The following is a 20,972-nucleotide window of genomic DNA, read 5'->3' on the forward strand; positions in this document are numbered from 1 at the left end:
TTGTTTATTTGTTTGTTTTAACAGAAAAGGGTGTTGGGTTTTGTCAAATCCTTTTCTGCATCAATTATCACTGGCATTTTTTTTAACTTCATCTATTAATATGGTGTACTGTGTTGACTGATTTTTGTATGTTGAACCACCCTTGCATTTCTGGGATAAATTCTACTTGGTATGGGGTATATATACATACTTTTTTTTTTTTTTGAGATGGAGTCTCTGTCTGTCACCCAGGCTGGAGTACAGTGGGGCAATCTCGGCTCACTTTAAGCTCCACCTCCCAGGTTCACGCCATTCTCCTGCCTCAGCCTCCCGAGTAGCTGGGACTACAGGTGCCCACCACCACGCCCGGCTAATTTTTTGTATTTTTAGTAGAGACGGGGTTTCACCCTGTTAGCCAGGATGGTCTCGATCTCCTGACCTCGTGATCCACCTGCCCCCGCCTCCCGAAGTGCTGGGATTACAGGCATGAGCCACCACACCTGGCCAGGGTATAGTTTTTTTTAACATGCTGCTAGAATCAGTTTGCTAGTATTCTGTCGAAGATCTTTACATCTATATTCATAGAATATGAGCCTCTACTTTTTTTCTTGTTATGTCTGTGTGTGACTTTGGTATCAGAGTAATTTTGGCCTCATAAAATCAGTTAAATAGTGTTTCTGCCTCTTCTATTTTTTGAAAGAGTTGAGAAACATTCAGGTTAATTCTTCTTTAAACATTTGGTAGAATTCACCAGTGAAGCTATTTGGTCCTGAGATTTTCTTTGTTAAAAGTTCTTGGATTACTAATTTCATCTCTTTACTTGTTATAGGTCTATTCAGCATTTCTATTTCTTCTTGAGTTAATTTTGGTAGTCTGTATGTTTCTAGGAATTTGTCCATTTTATCTGGGTTTTCTAATTTGTTGGTGTACAATTATTCGTATTATTTGCTTATACTCTTTTATTTCTGTAAGGTCGTTGGTAATGTCTCCACTTTTATTTCTGCTTTTTGAGTAATGTGAGTCTTCTCTGTTTTTGCTTAGGTAATCTAGCTAAAGGTTTGTCAATTTTAAAACACCTTTTCAAGGAACCAACTTTTAATTTCATTGATTCTCTTTATTGTTTCTACTCCATTTCATGTATCTCTGCTCTTATCTTCATTATTTCCCTCCTTCTGCTTGCTTTGATTTAGTTTGCTCTTCTTTTTCTGCTTCCTTAAGGTATAAAGTTAGATTATTTGAGATCTTTCTTCTTTAATGTAGGCATTTACAGCTATATATATCCCTCTGCACACTGCTCTCACTGCATCCCATTATTTTTTATTGTTTTTATTTTCATTTATCTCAGAGTATTTTTTAATTTCCCTTGTGATTTTTTATTGAGCCATTGGTCATTTAAGAGTGTGTTTTTAAATTTCCACATACTTGTGAAATTTCCAGTTTTTCTTCTGTTATTCATTTCTAATTTCATCCCATTGAGATTGGAGAATATACATTTTGTGATTTCAATCTTAAAATTTATTAAAACTTGTTTTGTGACCTAACATATGTTCTACCTGGAGAATGTTTCATGTGCACTTGAGAAGAATATGTACTTTGTTGTCCTTGGGTGTTTTGTATATGTGGTAGGTCTTGTTGGTTTATAACTATAATTATAGTGTTGTAGTTATAACACTATAAACTTGTTCAAGTCTCCTATTTCTTTGTTTATCTTTCATCTAGTTTTTCTATCCATTATTGAAAGTGAGGTGTTGAAATATCTAGAATATGTAGAGCTGTCTATTTCTTCCTTCAATTCTGTCAGTTTTTGCTTTATATATTTTGGGTCTCTTTTTTGGGGTGGATATATGTTTGTAATTTGTATATATCCTTGATGGATTGACCCTTTTATCATTATATAGTGTCCTTCTTTGTCTCTTGTGACAATTTATGCCTTAAAGTCTATTTTGTCTGATATCAGTATAGCCACTTCAACTCTCTTTTGGTTACTATTTGCATGTGTTGCCTTTTTCTGTTCTCTCACTTTCATTCAATTCATGTCCTTGGAGACAGTGTAGAGTTTGATCATGGTTTGTTTGTTTAATCCATTCTGAAAAATCTGTCATTTAATTGTAGAGTTTAAACCATTTACATTTAATGTAATTGCTGATGGAGAGGGCCTTACTCCTGCCATTTTGCTATTTTTTCTATATCTCATATTTTTTGTCCCTCAGTTTCATTTCACTGCTGCCTTCTTTTATGTTAGATAAATATTTTCCATACACCATTTTGATTTCCTTCTTGTTTATTTTACTATATACTTTTTAGTTATTTTCTTAGTGGTTGCCTGGGGATTACAATTAATTTATAACAATTAGATAAGTTCAAATTAGTACCAACTAATTTCAATAGTATAATAAACATTACTTCTGTATTCTGTTCTCCCATCTGTTTATGTTGTTATTGTCATCGGTTACATCTTTATGCATCGTGTGCCCATCAATGTATATTTATTATTATTTGTTTATGTAGTTATTTTTGAAATATAGAAAAAAAGAGGAGTTACAAACCACAAATGCCTTTATACTGACTTTTCTATTTATTTACATGATTACCTATACTGGTGTTCTTCATTTCTCCATGTAGATTCAAGTTTCTTTTTAGTGTCCTTTCATTTCAGTCTGAACGACCTCCTTTACACTTCTTGCAGGGCAGGTCTACTAGCAATGAACTCTCTCAGTTTTTCTTTACCTGGAAATGTCTTCATTTCTCTTTCATTTTTGAAGAATATTTTTCCTGGATATAAAAGTATTGGTTAACCATTTTATTCTTTCAATATTTTGAGTAAGTCATCCCACTGTCTTCTGGCCTCCTTCGTTTCTGGTGAAAAACCAGCTGTATTTCTTATTAAGGATGCCTTGTATGTGATGAATCACCTCTCTTCTGCTGCTTTCAGGATTCTGTCTTTGGTTTTCAACAGTTTGATTATGAAGTGTTTCACTGAGACTTGAGGTCCTTGGATGTGTATATTCATGTCTTTGATCAAATTTGGCAAATTTTGGCCTTTATTACTTCAACTATTATTTCTGTCTCTCTCTGTCTCTCTCTCTCTCTCTCCTCTCCTCTCCTTTTCTTTCCTCTCCTCTCCTTCTGAAACTCCTAGGTACTCTTGAAAGTGTACCTCAGGTGTCTTAGGCTTCATTCGTTTTTCTTTATTTTTTTCCTTTCTGCTCCTCATACTGAGTAATCTCAATTGACCTTTCTTCAAGATTGCTGATTCTTTCTTCTACTTGTTCAAATATGCTGTTGAATCTCTCTGAAAAAAAATTATTTTAATTATTGTAGTTTTCAACTTTAGATTTTCTCCTTGGTTCCCCTTACAATTTCTATCATATCATTGGTAATCTCTATTTTTTTGAAATATAATTCTCATTATTTCCTTTAGTTTTTTGTACATAGTTTCCTTTAGCTCTTTGGGTATATTTTAAATAGTTGGTTTATATTCTGTTTAGTAAGTTCAATGTCTTGTCTTCCTCAAGAACTGTTTCTATTATTTCTTTATTTCCTGTGTATGGGCTACACTTTCTTGTTTCATTGCATGACTCATAATTTTTTGTTGAAAGCTGAACATTTTGAATATTATGATATGGCACATCTGGAAATCATCTTCCTCCCACCAGGGTTTATTGCAGCTGCTTTTTGTGATTGTTGTTGCTTGATTGCTTAGTTCTCTTTCCTTAATTAATTTTGAAAAGACTTTATTTGTTGTTGTATATAGCCACTGAAGTCTTTGTTTTGTTAGCCTAGTGGTCAGCTGGTGATTTAAATACAGACGTGTATTCTTTGCCTGGAACCAAAAAAGAAAATAAAATCTCTCGGTGTCAGCAAATGGACTCTATGTGCATGCTGGAGTATACCTTCAACACCTGGAGAAGCACTTTACCACTCTGCCTTAGTCTTCACTTCCTCCTTGTGGAGAGCCTTGAGGTCAGCCAGAAGTGAAAACTTCTCAGGTCTTTCCTGAGCACGCACCCATTTCTGGGCATGCAAGCAGGCTTCTAGATTCCCACAAATATGTGAGAGCTTTTCAAAGCCTTTATTTCCCAATGTGTTTTAATCCCCGCTCCTTTTTCCCAACCTTTTGGTTTGTCTTTAGTTTGTCCCAACTGTTATCTATTGCCCCAAGTGGCAGCAGCTGTTACATTTGCCTTTTAAATTTTTCAACAAATTCCCCTTGAGTAGCTGCCTTAGCCCTTGGAGATCTCAGCAATGAGTCAATTCTTCAGGGAGCCACAAGACAGGTCAAAACAAACAACCACAGTTATTTGGAAATTAGGTCGATTCTGTCCCTTATGTACTAGGAGCCTATACAAGGAATATGGGTTGTTGGTTGTTATCTTCAAGGCCACTGCTGAGCCAGGGTAATTTAAATACCATGAAGCTCTATTATCAAGATTCTGGTGGTTTTTTGTTTTTTTCTTGATTAAATATTGTCTTGGTTGCTGTAAACTTTTAGTTAGTTTCCCAATTTCCAATAAAGTTGATTCTGACTGCTTTTGCCAGTTTATTTTCTCCTTTTGCGGAGGGATGGGCTTTTGTAGTTCCCTATTCTGCCATTTTCACTTTTGGGGTGCTGACTTTTGAGAAGCAACGTGCACTTCAAAACAGCAGGCATTATGTGGAGCTGGAGCCCCATCAGATAGACTACATGGGAAACAAGCAGTGGAAATAAAAGTGGCCCCATCACCATTGTACACAGTGACTCATCTCAAGAATACCTTTAACTTTAGGCTCCACTGGACCAGTAATGCTGGTCCCTCAGCATGTCTGGGGTTGATGGGGAGAAGACACTTATCCCAGGGATGCCTAAAGCTGTAGCTGCTCCTTGTCATTTTAGGTTTCTCATGCCAACAGAGCAGTAGGCAAAGAAAGGAGTTCTTACACTTGTAGGAATATCAGATTCTGCCTATCATGAGGAAATAGCACTGCTGCTAGATAATGGGGTCAGAGAAGAGGATGCCCCAAAGCTCAGGGGATTCAGTGGGGCTCATTTTGGTGTTTCACAGCCCAATGACAACACTTATGGGCAATTGCAGCAATGATAGTCTGCCCAGTGCACAGTGACCAGGGCTTCAAACCTCTAGGGATGATGACCCAGTTACCTCAGCAGACCAGCAAGCTCATATGCAGGAGTGGTGGTCAAGTATGAGGGCTATGCAGAATGAGTAGTGACACACAGGGACAATGAACACCATTGATGACCTTAGAATTCATGGTAATGATGGGGTCTGTAGCTTGTTTCACAAACCCTCTTTCTTAACTTCTTTGTAGAAATTGTGACAGGCAAAATCCTAAAAGAAGCAGTATCAGGAGGGAGTGGACTTAATATGGGAAAGCAGTATCCCCCAGGTCTCAGCATTCCCACACAAGCTGGCCTGACTTCTATATCCCAACACATGCATCTCTTTGCCGAGGGCTTCCTCTGGCTGCTGGAGCCTGCTGTAACCACAGGCATGGCAGCCTAGAAGTGCCTAGAGTACTAATGCCATATCCCCAACTGCAGCCCTCGACCAGCCCAACCTCAGATAAGATGTCATGGAGGACGTCAGGATATCATTGTGTCCTCCACTGGCTCCACGTACTCACGGGGGTAGCTTGTATGTTAACAATTCCTTTCTTGCCTCCTTGCATTCTGTCTCGGTTCACACTCCCCTACAGTACTGATTGGCATGAAATAAACTACTTGCACTCAAATCCGTGACTGAAGGTCTGCTTCTTGGGGAGCCCAGGATAAGATGCCCCACGTCTCTCCTCCTTCCTTCGAGGAAGCCTAGTGTCTTGCTTCTGACTGTTTTCCTTCTTTTTCAAGCACAGAAAAATGGGCCAATTCGACAGACATAACAATTTGCTCACTGAATTGCTGCCCATTGTACTTGGAATGAGTAATAACAACAAAAGCCTCCCTAACACAGTCTACCAGACACTGCAGTATCTGAGCCCAGCCTGCCTCCAGTCCTGTCCTCAATCACTGCTCCTAGTTTTATTGCAGGGAGCCGAAGGCCCATGGGAAATGACCAACTCGGCATTCCACTGGAGGCTATATGATCAAACAGCAAACTGTTTATCATGAATGCAGGATGTGGGCAAACTCACAACTGCTCCTGCCGACAGAAGGTTTGCTGGAGGCAATCACTCCCTGGTACTGAGGTTATCTATGGTGACATCTAGAGCCTGTTGTTCGAGGAATGCAGTCTTGCAAGCCTACTCTGGACTGAGCAGCTGACCCCTTCTTCCACCCCCCTTCTCACTATCTCTTTTGCCTAATAAATATGGAGGGCTGTGTAAAGCTCAGGGCCCTTGTCTGCTAGAGGCAAAGTGCCACCTGACCCCTTCTTCCAAATACACTCTTTTGTCTCTTGTCTTTTATTCCCACATTCACTCCCTTTGTTCAGTCCCCCTAGGTCTGTGTGGCTTACACAGTGGCACCCCAAATAGTGACAGAATCAGGTGTTCCACATTTTATGAACACCCTTCCCATCATTTGTCATTTGGTGAATTATTACTCATCCTTCAGATTTTAGCTTTCAAGCCATTTCCTTGGAGAGACTTCCCCCAAGCCCCCTCATATTGACCATTTCCCTCTATGATTCTCCTTCAAAGGACACTCTGCTTTTCCATTTTATGCTTATAGTAAGTCGCCTTCCTATATTTACTGGTGTGTTTATCTGATTAATATCTTTCTCCCAACTAAACTGCACAGAAATGTTGAGATGGGCCCTGAAGTTCTCCAAGGCAGATAGATGGTGGCAGTGAAGTTGTGATAAGGAGGGAGGGCAAGAGGGGACGTGGCCAGAAGCCCACAGGTCCCTGGCTGATGGACACATGAGGTGTGAAGAGGGACAGCATTTTCAGAAACTTTGAGTGCCGTTTTCCCTCTTGACCCCACAACCCCCTCCACCTAGGTCCTCATTTCCTTGCTCCTCTTGATAATAAAAGTTTTCAAAAGAATCATTCATGCCCCTTGTCTCCTATTGCTCTCATCCCAGTCACAAAATCAGGCTTTTGTACCCACTACACAACCAAAATATTTTGTCAAGGCCAGCTATGCGCCTCCAAGTGGCTGAATCCCAGGGACTACAGTCACTCCTCATTCTCTCTTGGCCCATCAGCGGCAGTAGACACAGCTGTGGGCCCCACCTTCCTGAAGGCTTCTCTTCCCCTTGCAGACCGCTCCTCTGCTTCTCCTCCCTCGCCAGCCACTCCTTCCCAGTCCCCTTTGCTGGTGTCTCCTGACTGCCTCGACCACTGAATGCTGGGGGCTCCCAGGTTCAGGCCTGGGTCTCCGCTTCTCTGACCACAGTCACTCCCTTGGTGATGTTCATTCTGAGGCACACAGGTTTTAAATGCCTCCTGTAAGTCAACAGCTCCCAAATCAGTATTACTAGCTTAACCTCCTTCCTGGACGCCTGACTCTATACTCAGCTGCCTGCCTGCAACCTCCCCTTAGAGACTGTAGATACGTCAAACTACACATGGCCCAAAGCAAGCTCCTGGCTCTCTTCTCACCCCACCCTGATCCTCCTGCTTTTTTCCCCATCCCAGTAAATGACAACTCTGTCTGTCCATGAGCTCAGGCCAAAACCTCTGTGTTCCCTTGACTCCTTCCCATGTCCAATTCATCACCATCGTCAGAGATGGTCCTCCTGTGTCTGCCTTTGCCTTCTTGCCGCTCTTTCTCAACCGTGCAGCCTCAGCAACCTTTGGAAAGGAGAGTCAGGTCATGTCACTTCTTGGCTAAAAAGATTTCAGTGACTTGCATCTACTCAGAACAAATCCAAAGTCCCAACAGCAGTGCACAAGGCCCTACCTGATCTGCCCCCAACCAACTCTCCACCCTCCCTCCTCATCTCTGACCCCTCTCCTTCTTGCACCCTTGTCTCCAGCTTCCCTGGTTTCCCTGATGTTCCTTAAATGTGACAAGCTCACTCCTGCCCCAGGGTCTTTGCACCATTGGTTTTCCTGCCTGCAGTACTTTTTGCAGATGGCCCCAAGACTTGCTTCCTCATTTTTTCAGAGTTCTGCTCAATATCAGCGTCTCCATAATACCTTCCTTGACTGCCCTGTTATCAATGGCAACCCCAGGTCCCCAGAGCTTCCTATGCCCTTAACCTGCATTTTAAAATTTCACAGCATGTATCCCCATCTCATTTTCTATATTCACTTGTTTGTTTATTGCCCATCTCACCGGCTAGAACCTGAGTTCCATGAAAGTGAGAACTGTATGCCCAGCTCACCTCTGCAGCTGGGAAGAGGCCCTGCTAAAGGAATGAATGAGACTCTGCTCAATAAATATTTATAGATTAAACCAACAAGTAAGTGGATTTATATTTACTTCCACGTGGATCTCAGGGATATGTTCAAGATGTCATCTAGTAATGAGAGTTGTGAACTGGGATTCTGAGGAAACAGCTCATTCCTGACTCCTTACTAACCCTTTTGTATGTTTTCAAAGCAAACATGCAAAGCATGAAGACCTTCAAAAACCCTTCTCTTCCCTCTCAAACCCTGATTCAGCTTGCAAAGGGCAAAAGAGCCCTTCCTTTTCTTGTAGGAGACCTGAGTCTCTTAGATGGTTTCCCTATATGAACTTGGTCAATCCAGATACTCTCGTTGGGCCTCATTTTCTCCTTCTGTAAAGCCTCCGAGATCTTCCAGCTCTGACGTTCTATGGTTCATTTCCACCTGAGATGGCTGTGGCATTTTGACTTCACTGGGGGAAGCATTTCAGATAAGCAGGCCCTGCTATCTCTGGAGCCTTTCTCTTCACCTTCATCCCTTCACGTGAAACCCAACGCCAGAGCTTCTGGGACAGCCTCCTCATTGATAAAGTGTTCCCTGACTTCTCAATGAGCTTGCACACTGTAGCTGCAGCGATAATGGGCTATATCTGGCCGGCCCGGAATCTTGCCTATGTTCCAGTCAGTGCTGTGACTATCAGTTGTCTGCTGAGCATGAATGGCCAGAGGCAGAAAAAGGACAAGGAGCCCCGCTGGTGAGAAGTGGAAGTGATTAACTTATGTCGCATGCTCCAGCGGGAGTCTCAGCCAGCGATAGGCGAATGAGTGTATGTTGACAGCTGCCTTGGAGTTCACACCACACCATCAGCACTCTGCAGGAAACAGATTACTTCAGGGCTTGAGAGCTCGTTGACAGCTGGAGCTTTCTGATAAAGTTGTCAGAAAGTGAAAAGGACAGTCCCAGGAAGTTGTAAGTTTCCTGTCCTTGGAGGTGTTGTGGTAGAGGAGGAGAAGTGGTGGATGGGATGTTGTAGACGAGGTTGAAAGTGCACTGATGGGCTGGGTGCGGTGGCTCATGCCTTTAATCCTAGCACTTTGAGAAGCCGAGGCAGGCGGATTGCCTGAGCTCAGGAGTTCGAGACCAGCCTGGGCAACATGGTAAAACCCCCGTTTCTATTAAAAATACAAAAAATTAGCTGGGTGTGGTGGTGCATGCCTGTAATCCCAGCTACATGGGAGGCTGAGGCACAAGAATGTCTTGAACCCAGGAGGCAAAGGTTGTAGTGAGCTGAGATCATGCCACTGCACTCCTGCCTTAGTGACAGATGAGACTCTGTCTCATAAAAGAAAGAGAAAGAAAGAAAGAAAGAAAGAAAGAAAGAAAGAAAGAAAAAAAGAAAGAAAAGGGCAGTGATGGGCAGACCATGTCTGTCCTGTTCTTCACAATGTCATTATAACCTAACATGGTCTCCTCTTCCGTGCTCAGGGGCTCAGGGCCAAGGTGTATCTGTCTGGGCATCAGTTGGGGCCCCAGGAAATGGTGGAATGAGGGGAAGGTGGTATAAGCAAGTTGGGCTAAACTTCTAGAAGGAGAGCCAGGATCCAGGTGTCAGGAAAGGGCAAAATCCAGAGATAGTCAGAAAGAGAGAGGAATTCAGGGTGGGAAGCAAATATTCACAATAGGGGAAATGAGATAAAGTGAAAACAAGTCAAGATCAACTAGGATCGGAGGACAGTGGGTCCAAGTGGTCACTTATAAGTTGGAAAAGGTATGATGCCAGGTGCATTGGCCTAGATTTAAAAATGACCAGAAGTGGGGTGTACATTGTGTCTTGCTGATAACACTGCACTGCAGAACACTAGCGATCATCTTTTCAGGAAGGCCAATTCAGAAAAAACAGAAGGACTCATGGGCCACATTTACCACCACCTAAAATACTTTTGTTAACTCTCATGAAAAAAAATACAGATATTCTTGTAACTTGGATTACATACTTTGTGCAATGTCACTTAGAAAATTGGTACTGCTTTTGGCCACTTTGATGTTACTCTCCAGGCCTATTTGAGAAGATGATAAGAGGTGGCAACTTTCTAATCTTTCACCTTAATATAGCCCAAGCAAAGAGCTATATAGACCCTTGTGGGCTGTCCACATGATCTCATCTCTGCTGTAGAATTTCATCAAGTGGAATTTCAACTTTGGAGAAAGCAATATAAACTACATGGTTGCGTAAGGAGTCCACAAGTCTGAATACTTATTCTGTTGGCAGCCCCACCCCTCTCTTTTTCACTTTGATTTGCATGTAGTTTTCAGTCAGGCCAGAAAAAGCACTTAAAGCTCTCCATTCCATGACCCCCACCCTCCCAAAGGCGTGAGCCCTGTTGGGCTTTGGCGTCAGTCTGAAAGATCGTGCACGTTTTCTGTTTCTACCCAAGCATGTCACAGGAGAGAGCCTGACCTGGGTGGGGTGAGATGAGGAAACTGGATGACTTCCCAGCCTCTCATGAGTCAGGTGTTCATGGCCTCATTCTTTTATTCAGAGAGGATTCCTGGAACATAACCTATTTTCTGATATCAGTGCAAAAACACCTTTAGCGCCAAGTGGCACCCTTTGGGGTCACATCGATGGACCCTACAGGCAGCGTCCTCTTCAGAATGGGAGAGACGGGCTGGGAGAAGCAGCCAGGAGGCCCTCTTTGCAGAGTCTCTGGGGCGATGGTGCAAAGTTTAAGTTTTATTCTAAGAGCAATGGGAAGTTATTAGAGAGTTTAATGCAGACAGGCCGTGATGTGATAACCATTTTTAGAAGATATCTCTGTCCGCAGAGTGGGTGATGAAACTGAGGGAGGGAGGGGATGAGGGAGACAAGTTAGGAGGCTACTGAGGTCTCCATCCATTCGCATATTCATTCATTCTCCAAATATTTCCTGTACTCTAACTGTATGGGCAGCAGGCACTGGAGATGAGGCTCCCTACCCTGCCGGAGCTTAGGGGTGAGAATGACAATAAAAAAGTAAACAACTAAACAGAAGAGATCATTTCAAAGTGTGATGAGTGCTATGCAGAACATGAAACAAGGTGCTGTGATAAAAGGGACTGGAAGGGAGGTGACAGTCACTTCAGAGGGCTGAGGGGACAGAAAGCCTTTCTGAGGAAATGGCATTTGTGTTAAGACCTAATACTGGGACTGTGTGAGTCATATGAAAGTGTGGAGTGGGGGTAGGGGAGTGTTACAGGTAGCGGAAACAGTGAGTGCAAAGGCCTTGAGGCAGGAATGAGCTTGGCTTGTGACCAGGGAGTGACGTCTAGGAAGAGAGGTCAGCAGGGGCCAAGCTAGGCAGCTCCTTGAAGCCCCCAGTTAGTAGCTGGCTTTTATTCTGAGAGGATGAGGAGCCATAACAGAGGGTCCAATGATAGAATCCAGGGGCTGGCAAACTATAGCCCACAGGTCATGTTGGCCCACCTCCTGTTTGTGTAAATAAAGTTTTATTGGAACACAGCCTCACCCATTCATTTACATGTTGTCTATGGCTGCTTTCACACTACAAGGCAGAGCTGAGCAGTTGTGACAGAAACCAGCTGGCCCACAAAGCCTAAAATACTTTCTCTCTTTCTGGCCTTTTGCAGGAAAGTTTGCTGATGTCTGATTTAGTTTGTGTTTTCAGAAGGTGACTGATTCTGGCTGCTGTGTGGGGTGGCATCATGACATGGAGCTACAAGGCCACTGTGGGACAAGAGATGAAGATGAGGTCTCTCCTTTGCATCAGTGCCTTTCGGCTGATGTTTCCTCCTCCCTCTGTCCCTCCATCAGACAGAGGGAGATGGTGGCTCAGCCTGGTGGGCTTATCTTTCTGGATGCACACTGCTTCTAAGGACAGTGGCTGCCCGGCACACTGTGGCCAGCCAGGCAGACTCTGCTTTGCCGGGTGAACTTGGCACGAGGAGTTCACTGCTGCTTCTGGAGCCTCCACCCAAACCAAAACTGCCTGTCTTTTGTCTGCGACACCTCGTCACCAATTTAGGGCTTAGGAGACAGCATGGGCCAAGCAGCTGCTTCCCATTCCCTGCTTGTCCCATGTCAGCAGCTGCTCATGATTGCCAAGCGTGCCCACACCACTCCCAGCAGACGGCAAGAGGCGCTGTGAGAAAAGGATCTAGTGTCCAAATTGCAGGGCAGATTGCTTTTGTTTTGTTTCTTAAGAAAAACATGAAATAAGTAAAATAGTTGAGTATTGTGTTAGAAAACTAACCCCAAACATCTGGGTTTTTGGTACTGTGGTAGCTTATTTTCATTCTTTTGTTTCTAACTGACAAATATTCACAAAATAATTGAGTTGGTACAATTTTTTAAAGAAGGAAAACCATCCACGTTGTGTAAAGACATGGTGAGGATGAGAGCAGGGACAAGAACAGACGATTTGGAATGATATCACAGCTGTCCCCAAGTAGCTCTCTCTGGTGGAGCTTATTTCAACCAGAATTTATTGAGCACCTACTCTGTGCCAACTATTGTCAGGTACTCGGGAGGCTGAGTGAAATAAAACAAGGTCCCTGCTGTCTGGGCACTCACAATCAGATAACAATGACTATAAGAGTGGCAATATGACAATATAACCAAAACAAAGCACTTGTGATAGTCCTTCATCCCCACAACATCCCTCTAATGTAGGTATTCTCCTTCCAATTTTAAATTGACATTTGAAGAGGAAATGCCAGAGTTGGGATTTGAAACCAATTTATTTGCCTTCAGAGCCTTCTGCTGCCCCTTGGATTAGTAGAGCTAGAACTAGTCAGTGTAAGTTCTAGGGAGGTAGGTTTCAGCCCAAGAACAGAAGGGCAACTAAAAAGGTGATGAGCTGTGTGTCAAGGGTGTTGTGTAAATCAAGGTCTACGGAGGCATGGCTGAATCCAGACCCTCCAAAGAGATTCTCAGAAATTAATCTCTCTCCGTGTCTTGGCTCTGCTTTTCCCTGGCTTGACTGCAGTAGCAAGTAGATTTTTCCCTATGAAATGGCAGGATGCCATCAGGAGCTTCAAGCTAACATTCTATCTACTCCACAGAGTCTCAACAGAAAGAGGGCATCTTTTCTAAATGGTTTCAGCAAAAGTCCCAGGACTAACTCTGATTGGCCTAGTTTGAGTCACATGCCCGTGTCTGAGCCAATTTCTACAGCCACGTGAATGTGGGACTCTCATTGAATAAACTCACCAACACACATGGACTGAGAGCAATCCTCACCCCCTATCTTCTGGGGTCCCCTAATACCACTCTTCTCAATGGTATAAAGGTACTGGGCTCTTTGAGGTCTTTGGACCAGAGGTCATGAGTTCCATTATAATAGAAGGAGGGTGGATTTGGAGTTCAACAGCTTGGTTAGTCACTTAATGTGTGACCTTGAATAAATACCCTTCTCTGAGCCTCATCTATAAACTGGGTATCATAGCACCTTCCCTGCTGGCTGCAGGAATGATTAAACAGGCACTGGCTGCACAGTGGATGCCGAGTCTCAATATCGAGCTCCTGGGATAGGGGCCACTTGGACAAGGGCTGTTTGTAGAGGGCTGGCCAAGCCAGTTTCCCTCTCCAGCTTCTCGAGCTCCAGCCGGCTCCCCAGAACGACGTTCCCAGAATGAATTGGCTCAACTCCTTGCAGAAATGCTTCCAGAAAAGGCAATTCGGGATCAGGTCCTACACTTTTTAGCTGTGTTAGACACAGCTGAGTGGTAGAAAATGTACATTCTGGGTCTTCTTCATGGCATCATTAGGACAAAGGTGAACGGTTGACTTCAAGTAAAGGAGGTTACCCCAGATAATCAGTGTGGGCCTGCTTTGATCAGTTGAAAGTCCTTAAGAGCAGAACTGAGGCTTCTCTGAAGAAGAACTTCTGCCTGTGGACAGCAGCTTCAGTTCATGCCCAAGTCCAGCCTCCCCTTCCTGACAGCCCTCCAGTCTCCACAATCATGTAGGCCAATTCTTTGCAATAAATCCCTTAATATGTATCTCCTACTGGCTCTTTTTGTTCGAACCCTGGCTGATACAGACTTTGGTACTAGAAGTCACTCTAGAGGATCACGATCTTAAGGAAGAGTTTTCCAAATCAGTTCAAGGTCTTCTGGAATTGGTTCTCTAATCTGATTAGATTTTAAAACACTAATGACTCTGTTTTCAGTGGCAAAGAACAGCCATCTCCAACATTTTGGGCATCATGGACCCGTCTCATGGAAGACGATTTTTCCACAGATGATTGGGTTGGGGGATGGTTTAGGGATATAACTGTTCCACCTCAGATAATCAGACATTAGATTCTCATAAGGAACACGCGACCTAGATCCCTTGCATGTGCAGTTCACAATAAGATTCACACTGTGAGAATCTAATGCTGCTGATGATTTGACAGGAGGTGGAGCTCAGGTGGTAATGCTCACTCGCCTGCCCCTCATCTCCTGCTGTATGGCCCGGTTCCTAAGAGGCCACGGACCAGTACCGATCCGCAGCCCACGGGTTGGGGACCCCTGGCAAAGAGGACACTGGTAGTACATGGCATGCCATGGCAATAGAGATATGCCAAATATTGCCATTGGTAAGGAAAGGAAGAACATGGCTGAAATACAAGAGCTCTATTAGGGCTTCTCTTAGTACTACCATGTCCTGTCAACCCAATTCAGGCAGAGCTATTAATGGCCTATACCCTTCAAAAATGAAAGTTTGGGTCACTCTACGAGGTAAAAAAGCATGACCAGCTGAGGTGCTTGCTGAGGGCAGAGGGACTATGGAATGGTTAGTGGAAGAAGGTGGTTATAAATGCCAGCTACGACCATGTGCAGTTGCAGAAATGAGGACTGTAATAGCTATAAATATTTCTTCCTTATTTTGTTATGTACATGTTGGTATATATCTGTTAAGCAAATATGTTTGTTTTCTTACCTTTCTTATGCCCTTATCATATGACATAAGGTGTATTAATAATAGTTAACTTTACATCACAGTATTTACAGGCTACCAAAGGGAAGGGTGAACATCACCCAAGGACTTTGCACACTGCTCTGGGAAAAGGGTTAATGTGTTTTCAGTTGTACTCAGGGTGTTTGTATCATGTTAGATGGAAGTGTGACTTAGCTATCTTGTTTATTTGGATAATTATGTATGGTTTAAGGAGATGATCTGGGTGCCAATTTGACAAAGGGTGGACTGTGATGGTCAGTTTTATCTGACAGCTTGGCTGGGCTTTCATCCCCAGTTATTCAATTAAATACTAATCTAGGTGTAGCTGTGATGGTATTTTGTAGATGTGATTAACATTCATAATCAGTTGTCTTAAAATAGATTATTTTTGGTTATCTGGGCGGGCCTAATTCAATTGAAAGATCTTACAAGCAGAACTGCAGTTTCCCTTAATTCCTGTGAAATTTCCCTGAAATTTTGCCTGTGGACTGCAGCTTCATGTTGTGCCCAAGAGGTTCAGACTGCCTGTACTGACAGCCCAGTTTCAGAGTGCCCAGCCAGATTCCACAGTAGTGTAGGCCCATTCCTTGCAATAAATCCTTTAGTATGTATCTCTTACTGGTTCTGTTTCAGTGGTTGCACCCTGGCCAATACCCTCCTATTTTCTAGAAGAGATTGTATAGAATTGATGTTAATTCTTCTTTGAACGTTTGGAGATTTCTTTTTTGACAGTTTTTTAAAATTACAAATTTAACTTCCTTAATATTGGAGCACTATTGAAATGATCTATTTCATATTGGGTGAGTTGTGGTAGTTTTTGTATTTCGAGAAGTTGTTTCATTTCATCTAAGTTGTCTAATTTATGTGTATAGAGTTGTTCATATTATTCCCTTATTATTGTTTTGATGTGGGTAGGGTCTGTAGGAATATCCTGTTTCCTTCTTGATGTTGGTAATTTGTGGCTTTTCTTTTTTTCTCTATCAGCTTTGCTAGAGGGTTAGAAATTGCATTTGTTTTGTATGAAGAATCAGTTTTTTGTTTCATTGATTTTCTCTGTTTCTAGTTTCATCAATTTCTGCTCTTTATAGTTTCCTTTTTTCTGTTTGCTTTGGATTTGTCTTGCTTTTCTTTTTTAGGTTCTTGATATGAGAGCTTAGATGATTGATTTGAGACTTTTCCTCTTTTCTGACATTTGCACTTAGTGCTGTAAATTTCCTTCTCAGCACTGTGTTAGCTGTTTCCCATAAATTTTGGTATGTTGTATATTTTCATTCAATTCCATGGATTTTTTCTTTCCTTGAAGACTTTGCCTTTGATTATTTTGAAGTATGTCTTTTTGTTTTCCACAGGTTTGGAAATTTTCATTTTTTTTTTGTTATTGATTTCTAGTTTGATTCTATTGTATTCAAAAAAATACTGTGTCTGATTTCAATTCTTTTAAACTCAGTGACATTTTTCATGGCCTAGGATATGGTCTATCTTGATATGTGTCTTGTGGGCACCCAAAAATAATACGTACTCAGCTGTTGGTGGTGGAGTGGTCTATAAATGCCAATTAGATCCTGTCAGTTGGTCGTGTTGTTGAGTTTTCTATATCCTTGATGATTTTCCATACAGTTGGTCTATCAGTTGTTGAAAGAGCAGTGCAAAGTCTTCGACTATAATTGTGGATTTGTCTATTTCTCCTTTCAGTTCTATCAGTTTTTGCTTTACATATTTTGCAACCCTTGTTTGGTGTAGACACATTTAGGATTGCTATGACTTCTTGATGGGTTATCTTTTTTATCATTATGTAATGTCCCTCTCGTCTCTGACTTCCTCTCCTCTGAAGTCTACCTTACCATTTATTAATATAGACATTCCTCCTTTCATTTAAGTAATGTTTGTATGATGTATCTTTTTCCATCCTTTTACTTTCAACCAGTCTATATTATCATATTTGAAGTGAGTTGCTTGTAGACATCATAGGTCATGTTTTTGTTGTTGTTGTTGTTGTTTTTGAGACGGAGTCTCGCTCTGTCGCCCAGGCTGGAGTGCAGTGGTGCAATCTTGGCTCACTGCAAGCTCCGCCTCCCGGGTTCACGCCATTCTCCTGCCTCAGCCTCCCAAGTAGGTGGAACTACAGGTGCCCGCCACCGCACCGGGCTAATTTTTTGTATTTTTAGTAGAGACGGGGTTTCACAGTGGTCTCAATCTCCTGACATCATGATCCGCCCACCTCGGCCTCCCAAAGTGCTGGGATTACAGGTGTGAGCCACCGCGCCCGGCCGAGTTGGTCATGTTTTTTAATCCACTGTGCCAATCTCTGTCTGTTAATTGGTGTAGCTGGCCCATTTATATTTAATATAAATATTGATATTATAAAGCTAGGTCTGTCATTTTTAAATGGTCTGTTTATTCTCTGTTTTTAATTTCTTTTTAATTCTTTTTTAATTATTATGTTAATGAGATGGGGTTTTACTCTGTCACCCAGGCTGGAGCACAGTGGTGCAATCATAGCTCACTGCAGTATTGAGCTCCTGGGCTCAAGTGATCCTCCCACCTCAGCCTCCTGAGTAGCTAGGACTATAAGCACCCAGATTCTGTTTTAAATTTCTTTGTTTACTTTCTTCTGCCTTCCTGTGGGTTACACTAGCATTTTTAAAATTCTATTTTGGAACAGACATGGTGGCTCATGCCTGTAATCCCAGCATTTTGGGAGGCCAAGGCGGGAGAATCCCTCGAGCCCAGGAATTAGAGACCTGCCTGGGCAACATAGCAAGATTTGGGCTCTACATAAAACTTTTAAAAAAATAGCCAAGTTCCATGGTACGTACCTGTAGACCCAACTACTCGGGAGGGTGAGGTGGGAGGATCACTTGAGCCCAGGATACCAAGGATGCAGTGAACCATGATTACACTGCTGCACTCCAGCCTGGGTGGCAGAGTAAGGCCCTGTCTCTAAAAATAAAAGTAATTTTGTTTTGATTTATCAATAGTGTATTTGAGTGTATCTTTTCATATAGACTTTTGGTGGTTTCTCTAAGTACTAAATTATGTATACATAACTTATCAGCCTACTGATGTAATTATTTTACCAGTTTAAGTGAAGTATAGAAACCTTAGCTCCCTTTCTGTCCCTTTACCTGCACCTGTTAATAGCTGTCTTAAATTTTTCTTCTACATACATGTGGAACCACAGCAGCCAGTGTTGTAATATTTGCTCCATCCATCAAACATGATTTAGGGAAGCTTATCTGGGGGAAAGGGAAAGCCTGTTTGGTTTACCCATTTTTTTGTTGTTATATTCTTTCTTTTTTCCTGATGTTCCAAAGTTCCTCCTTTTATAGCTTTCTTTCTGTTCTTTTTATTATGGCTATTTTGAGATCCTTTTCAGATAATTCTAATATCTCCATCACCTTCATCGATTAGTTGTCTTTTATTCATTCCATTTGAGATCTTCCTGATTCTTGATATGTCAAGTGAATTTTTATTAAAACCTGGAAATTGTTGTATTTCGATGAGACTCGGGGCCTTATGGAAGCCTTCTCTGTAGCTAGCTTTCTCTGAACTGTTCTCACTGGGGCATGTGTGTGACACTCCTCGTGGCTGACATGTGAAAGTAGAAGTCCAGGTTTCCCACTCAGCCTCTGCTGACACCAATGTGTGGGGGTTCTCATTACTGCCAAGTTGGGGGAGAGAGTTCCTGCTCCCCAGCAGTCTCACTGACAGTTTGATGGAGGTGGCCTCATTGCTGCTGGGTGCTGCTGAAAGTCCTGACCCTCCCAAGACCTCCTTGGATGCACTGGAGAGTGGGGAGAGGGAGAGACTCCACATTATTGCTGAGTGGGAGTGAAAATCCAGAGTCTCCATGTGGGTGGACTCCATGAGGGTGGGGAAGGATGAGCTGATTGCCAGCCAGCGAGGGTGAGGCCTTCGGCTCTCTACTTGGCCTTCTTGGACACCGCTCCAGCCAGGCTACTGGGATCCTTGTTACAGCCTCACAAGTGGGGGCGTCTAGGCTCCCACTCACCATTTGCTTTGTATGATTTGTGTGGTGTTTAGCTGGAGTAGAACAGGTTGCCTAAAAGTTTTCTCTCTTGCTAAGCTGCCTTTTCCTGGCCATTTGGTGAGAGAGCAGGCTTTTGTTGAGGTTTTCTTTGTGTTTCCAGGTCACCAGCTTCTTCTGCTCCAAGTCTCTTCCCAGGACAATTTGATTCCTATCTGAGCTTGGGAAGTCTGTGCTCATATTACTCAGGGGAGTCGCAGCAGCACCGGACCTGCCTCAGAGGATCTCCTGAACTTGGAGAGAGATGATTATGGATTGCAGACAGGAACATAATATGAAAAATAGAAGAAAACCATGTCATTTGTACTTTGAGTATGTGTTGGGTGTTTGAAAAGTGATTTTTTTCATCACGTGTCCTATCTTTATTACTCCTTTTTTTTCTTTTTGTTATTACGATGAAAAGTTCATGGTCATTGTAGAAAAATGAGAAACCAAGGTTAAGTAAGAAGAAAACTTTGGGCAGGAGGATCACTTGAGCCCAGGAGTTCAGGCTGCAGTGAGCTATGATTACACCACTGCACTCCAGCCTGGGCAGCAGAGTGAGACCCTGACTCAAAAAACAAAAAATTTACAATAAAGTTGAACTTTACTGGGCATCAAGAAAAAAAAAAAAGAAGAAGAAAACATTGACCTAAATGAGAGATACTTGGAAGCTGTGTAAGTCGCAGGTGGTACGCCTACCAAGCCGTCCTGCCTGTGTCCACCAATGCAGCCCCTCTGACATTTCTGTTTCCTCCCTCTAAGCCTTCAGGGGCATCTGCCCAGTGCCAGGTCCTATGCTGAGTGCAGGTAGTGGATGTACAAGTCAGACCTGCAGAGCAGAGCCTCTGCCTGTTGACAAGAAGGAGGGGAGGCTGCCCCAGGCAGAGGGAGTGGCATTGCAGAGATGCAGAGACATGAACAACTTGGTGCAGCCCTTTCAGCGTTGCTAGAGCATTGCGGGGAAGGAGGCTGCGGTGCTGGGCTGTGCAGTCCTAAGTTTGCACCTGTTCTGTGGGCCACAGGAGAGCAGAGTCTGAGATGAGGACAGTATTAGTTTGCTAGAGCTTCCATGACAAAATACACAGACTAGGGGGCTTAAGCAACAGACATTTATTTTCTAACAATTCGGGAGGCCGGAAATCTAAGATCAAGGTGTTGGCAAGTTTGGGTTCTCCCAGGGCCTCTCTCCTCGGCTTGCAGGTGGTCACCTTCTCACTGTGTCTTCACAGTCTCTCCTCTGAATATGCCTAGCCCTGGGGTCTCTGTGTGTCCAATCTCCTCTTTTTATAAGACCTCCAGTCAGATTGGATGAGGGTCCACCTTAACAGCCTCATTTTAACTTGACTATCTCTTTAGAGGCCCTATCTCCAGATATGGGCATGCTCTGATATACTGGGGGTTAGGACTTCAACATAAAAATTTCTGGGGTGGAGAAGGAGATGCAGCACAGCCCCTAACAGGAAGCGAGCAGAGGAGTGGCTGGATCCTAGCTCTGTTACATAATTGGATTTCTGGCATCATGGAGGATGGATTGCAGGGAGAGGGGGCTCAGAGACTGTCAGATTTTTAAAGAAAAGGCAAGAGACAGTGGAGATACAAACAAAGGTGGGAGCCATGGGCGTGGAGAGCAGCAGGTGGGTCAGGGTGGGAGGGACAAGCAGAGAGAGGCGAGAGGGGCATCAGTGAGCCCACACACAGGTCTTGGAGGCTCCTGGCCCTGGCACCCCTCTAGGAGAAGCCCTCTCA

The 20,972-nt window shown here is 43.1% G+C and overlaps 1 protein-coding gene across 2 annotated transcripts in view; it reads left to right on the plus strand.

The window, feature by feature from the left end:
* The window catches only part of LSM3 (LSM3 homolog, U6 small nuclear RNA and mRNA degradation associated), a 60,407-nt gene extending 40,809 nt beyond the window's left edge, over positions 1-19,598 (plus strand). For both annotated transcript variants that reach the window (XR_010155501.1, XM_016940531.4), the window contains one exon: positions 19,348-19,598. Coding sequence is in view for 1 of the 2 variants with exons in the window: in XM_016940531.4 (XP_016796020.1) it covers positions 19,348-19,392 (45 nt within the window). In the remaining variant the exon portion in view is untranslated. The remainder of the gene's footprint in view (positions 1-19,347) is intronic.
* The last annotated feature ends 1,374 nt before the right edge of the window (positions 19,599-20,972 follow it).

Source organism: Pan troglodytes, chromosome 2, assembly GCF_028858775.2.
Source record: "Pan troglodytes isolate AG18354 chromosome 2, NHGRI_mPanTro3-v2.0_pri, whole genome shotgun sequence".
In the NCBI taxonomy this organism is placed as follows: Eukaryota; Metazoa; Chordata; class Mammalia; order Primates; family Hominidae; genus Pan; species Pan troglodytes.